This window comes from Carlito syrichta, unplaced genomic scaffold (genome assembly GCF_000164805.1).
Source record: "Carlito syrichta isolate Samal-C Ts95f unplaced genomic scaffold, Tarsius_syrichta-2.0.1 Scaffold111596, whole genome shotgun sequence".
NCBI classification, from domain to species: Eukaryota; Metazoa; Chordata; class Mammalia; order Primates; family Tarsiidae; genus Carlito; species Carlito syrichta.
This window is the reverse complement of record NW_007055692.1, coordinates 122,385-126,357: the sequence shown is the minus strand read 5'-3', so window position 1 is coordinate 126,357 and position 3,973 is coordinate 122,385. Positions and strand designations below refer to the sequence as shown.

Here is a 3,973-nt window from a genome sequence, read left to right as displayed (position 1 = left end):
GCAGGGAAGAGGAGGCAGGGAGGAGCCGGGCCATGGTCACCGACAGGGCAGAGTGGGTGGGACACAGTGCCTGCGTGTGTCCACAGACATTACTTTGCAGCAGGAACCAGAGACAGACCGCTATATAAAAGGGACTGTACAACATGACCTATGATACAGTGTTTACATATGATACAAGGCTCTTTCCCTCTTAGAGTTTTAAAAAATAAATGTACAATTCCAGAGCTTTGGGTAAAAAATATGTACACCCTCAGAGCCGGAGCCATTGCTTGTGCTGCTGCTGCCTCTTCAACAGGGAGATAGGTGGTGCCAGAAGGGAGGGTGAGGCGCGCCAGGAAACCTCACCCGGTAGCTGCCAGGAGCCCCTGCACCCCTCAGCCCTGGAGGCCCGTGGTGGGAGAGGGAGGGGAGCAGAGAGGTAAGAAAGGCCTCACCAGAGTCCAGTTTCGCCTCGACAGTCTCTATCACCCCTCCCCTCCCCCACTTTTGGGGAGCTGCCTGCCCCAGGTACAGGGATCCACCCCTGCCCACTCTATGGGGAGGACAAAGGGGGACTCAAGACGGAGAAGGAAACAGAGATCGTGCTGAGGTCAGACACAAGAGCCAGAAGGGGGCTGCCAAGTCCCTCCTTAGCAGTGAGACACCTCAAAAAGCAGGCGTACAGGCAGCAGGCACCCTGACTCCTGACACTGCTGTACCCCACCCCACTGCAAGGCAGGGGGAGGAGCCAGGTCCCGCGGGCAGCTTGGGCCTGGGTTTCCCTGAGCACCTTTCACCCTCTCCTCAGAGCCGGTGGGACCCTCTGGAGGCCTGACTGAGAGACTTTCAAGGGCTGATGGGTAACCCCTCCTGCCTGCTGCTGCTCTCAGCCCTTAGAAGCAGCTTGGCCCACAAGCCTGAACATGCAGGGCAGCACGAGGACCTGAGCAGGGAGTGCTGGGGGCAGGGAAGCCACCCTGCACTATCCCAGGGCCGAGTAGACAAGGGTAGCACCAAACAGAAGGACCGCCCCTCCAGCACACATAACACCCTCCCTGTTACCAGATGCACTCCTGCTCCCTAAAAGGGGACGGACACACACACACACACACACACACACACACACACACACACACACACACGGCAATATAATATTCCAGGGGAGCACGTCCAGGGGACCCAGCCCTGACCAGGGAGAAGCCAGACAGGTGGTAGAAAGGGCCTCCTAGCACAATCCCTCCCACAATCCTGCTCCGCGAGATGGGAGGGTGGGCAACTTTCCTTCCTGCTTGGGAAGAGGTGGTTGGAAACTCCATCTCTAGAACAGACCTCGATGGGAGGAGACAGAGGAAGGAGCTCTCTGTTCCCTTTCCTGGAAGGGACAGGGACCAGCAAAGTATGGTTTTGGATTGAAGGAGGAGTGGGGAGAGGACTTCAGCAGGATGAACAAGCTTAGGAGTCCAGATTAAGTCCATCCACCTCTTTCCCGTGAGCAGGAGGTTGCTCCAGAGGAAAGATGTCAGATGTGGGTTGAGACATCGTGCAAAGTGCTTGAGTGCCAGGTGTCCAAGGACCCTGGTGGAGGCTGAGCAGAGCCTCCATCCTCACTGACTGTTTGCCTCCAGCTTGTAGGAGAGCTCGAAGAGGAGGTTCTGATTGTCGATGACCTGGAACTGGCGCACATAGGCCTTGGTCTGCAGGTGATGAGGGGACGCCTCCATGTCCAGGCCTGGGGTGGGAGTGGGGAGAGAGGCAGTCAGCTTCCCAGACTCCCTTCTTCCTCTACACAGGGCAGAGAATCAGGCTGCGGGTTGGAGGCAGGTGTTGGGCAGGAGAGCCTCTGGGGAGGCCAAGGAGAGGACGGAGAACTGACAAGTGTATGGAAATACACATTTGAGCAGGGAGCTCTGCCGTGAACCTCCCGCTCAGCCAAAGATCTACCTGTAATGCTCTCAGACATTGAGTACTCACAAAGGGGCCGGCTCCGGTATTTGCGGATTGTCCTCACTTTTTCAGCCACTGAATGCTGGGAGATGACAAGGAATGAGTCCTAAAAGGTTACAGAAAGATGCCCCCTCCCCTTATTTTTTGAGTCTGAGTCTCATTGTCACCCAGGCTGGAGTGCAGTGGCACGCTCACGACCACCATAGCCTCCACCTGCAGGGCTCAGGCGATCCTTCCCTCTGTCTTCCAAGTAGCTGGAACTACAGGCACGTACCACCACACCCAGATAACTTTTGGATTTATTGTAGAGACGAGGTCTCACTATGTTGCCCAGGCTGGTCTCAAACCCCAGAGCTCAGGCAATCCTCTCCCCCTGGCCTCCCAAAGTCCTGGGACTGCAGTTGTGAGCCACTACACCCGACTCCGCTCCCCCTTTTATGTCCCCCCCCCACCACTCTCCAACTTTGCTGGCTTTCCACCCTCCAGTCCCCAATTCTGGAGGGTCTCTGAAGGGCCAAAGGAGGGGCTGCAACAGGTGCCAGGTGAGGGGGAGGTGGAGTTGCCCCCAAGCTGCCTGTCAGCTTTGCCACTCGTGGGTGGGTTGCCACAGTGATGCCACCAGGGAGACAGTCAAGAGTCTGTTAGACAAGCTGGGCACCACGGAGGAAGGCTGCTATTTTTAGGGAGGTGACAGGAGAGAGGGGGAGGACGCAAGTCCCTCGCTTATAGAACCGGGGGCTGGCAGTGCCACTCACCAGCTTCTCAATGTTTACCAAACCATCTATAAGGGTCTTACTCCCCTCATGAAGGAACGTCAGGTCTGGATGGGGAGAGAAAATCCAAAGTGAAAAAAGAATAAGAGAGGCGGACCCAGGGAGCACTGCACCCAAGGACCCTTCCCTCCCCAGGACCCACTCTGTCAAGGGGTGCTCCTCTCCAGGTGGGTACTCAGAGCTGAGCCAAGAGGTGACTGGAAGTCAGAACTGGCATGGAGAAGGAGGATGTAGACAGAAGAGCCACAACCCAGCAGCTACTCTCTCACCTTTGAGGATCAGCGGCACAAAGGGAATGACAGGGGGCTTCATTTTGGAGATCACTTCTCGGTAGCTTTTGTGGTTCCTGCAGGGGTCCTAGCATTCCACAGAAGAGGGGTCAAGGGGCAGATAGGCCTCGTGTACCCCCAAAGATGCCCCCACTCCCTCCCTCATTCCCCTGCCTTATCTATATCCCTGATCAGATAGGGGTGCTGTGAGTATCTGAGGAGGGGGGCACTTGGCTGCTCTCCTCTCTCCTCCAGGGAAAACAGGGTAGCAATCTTTCCGTTCTGCCCTTCCAGCAAGGTGGGGGTCCCAGGCACTAAAATCCTTGAAAGGGGAGCTTCAGGAAGAAGGTTTGTGGAAACAGGGGTTTCCTGGGTATAAGTCCAAGGGCGGATGACAGAGTCAAACCTACTCACCGTCAGGTTCTCAAATTTGCGGAACAAGTTCTTGAATTTCCCTGGAAGCTTCTGCAGAGTTGGAAGGGAGAAAGGGATATCAGAGTGGAGCTGCTTGGGTTACATAGAAGCTTCTGACCAATCCCCGGTGTTAGACGGGGAAAGGGCCTGCACGACTTGAGGGAGGCTGGGAAGCTGGTGGCTGGGGAAATAGAGTCAGCCCTTGGCTAGGTCGGGAAGCTTGAAATAGCCCAGAGGAGTTCAATAATTATTTTGGGGCAAGCCAGACCTCTGCTTATGCCTGTACCATGCACGAAGGTGTGCCCACTGAGCGCAACTGAAAACCAGTCCAAGGCCCATAGCCAAGTCTGCGACCCGGTAGAGACCGCGGGCTGCCTGCCTCCAATTCAGGCCAAAATGCTGGTTTTTCACGCATTTGCACCAAGACAGGTCCGTTAGTTAGCTAAGCGGTGTGCCCTGGGGCTGTATCTGCCAGAAGGGGGCGCATCCTTGCGTCTGGAATAAAGATTCTCCGTAGGCCAGCGGTCCCAAGAGGCCGCCCTGGGGCGAGACCGGGATGCCAGGAAGCCCAGGTAGGAAAGGGAGAGGGGTCTC

The 3,973-nt window shown here is 56.3% G+C and overlaps 1 protein-coding gene across 1 annotated transcript in view; it reads right to left on the bottom strand.

Moving 5' to 3' along the window:
• Positions 1–795: 795 nt before the first annotated feature.
• RAPGEFL1 (Rap guanine nucleotide exchange factor like 1) overlaps positions 796–3,973 on the bottom strand; it is an 18,241-nt gene continuing 15,063 nt past the window's right edge. Inside the window, exons 10-14 of the mRNA XM_021718452.1 lie at positions 3,380–3,469; positions 2,966–3,053; positions 2,679–2,743; positions 1,951–2,005; positions 796–1,708 (exon numbers count right to left, since the gene is read on the bottom strand). Of these exons, the coding sequence (XP_021574127.1) occupies positions 1,584–1,708; positions 1,951–2,005; positions 2,679–2,743; positions 2,966–3,053; positions 3,380–3,469 (423 nt within the window). The 3' untranslated portion in view covers positions 796–1,583. The remainder of the gene's footprint in view (positions 1,709–1,950; positions 2,006–2,678; positions 2,744–2,965; positions 3,054–3,379; positions 3,470–3,973) is intronic.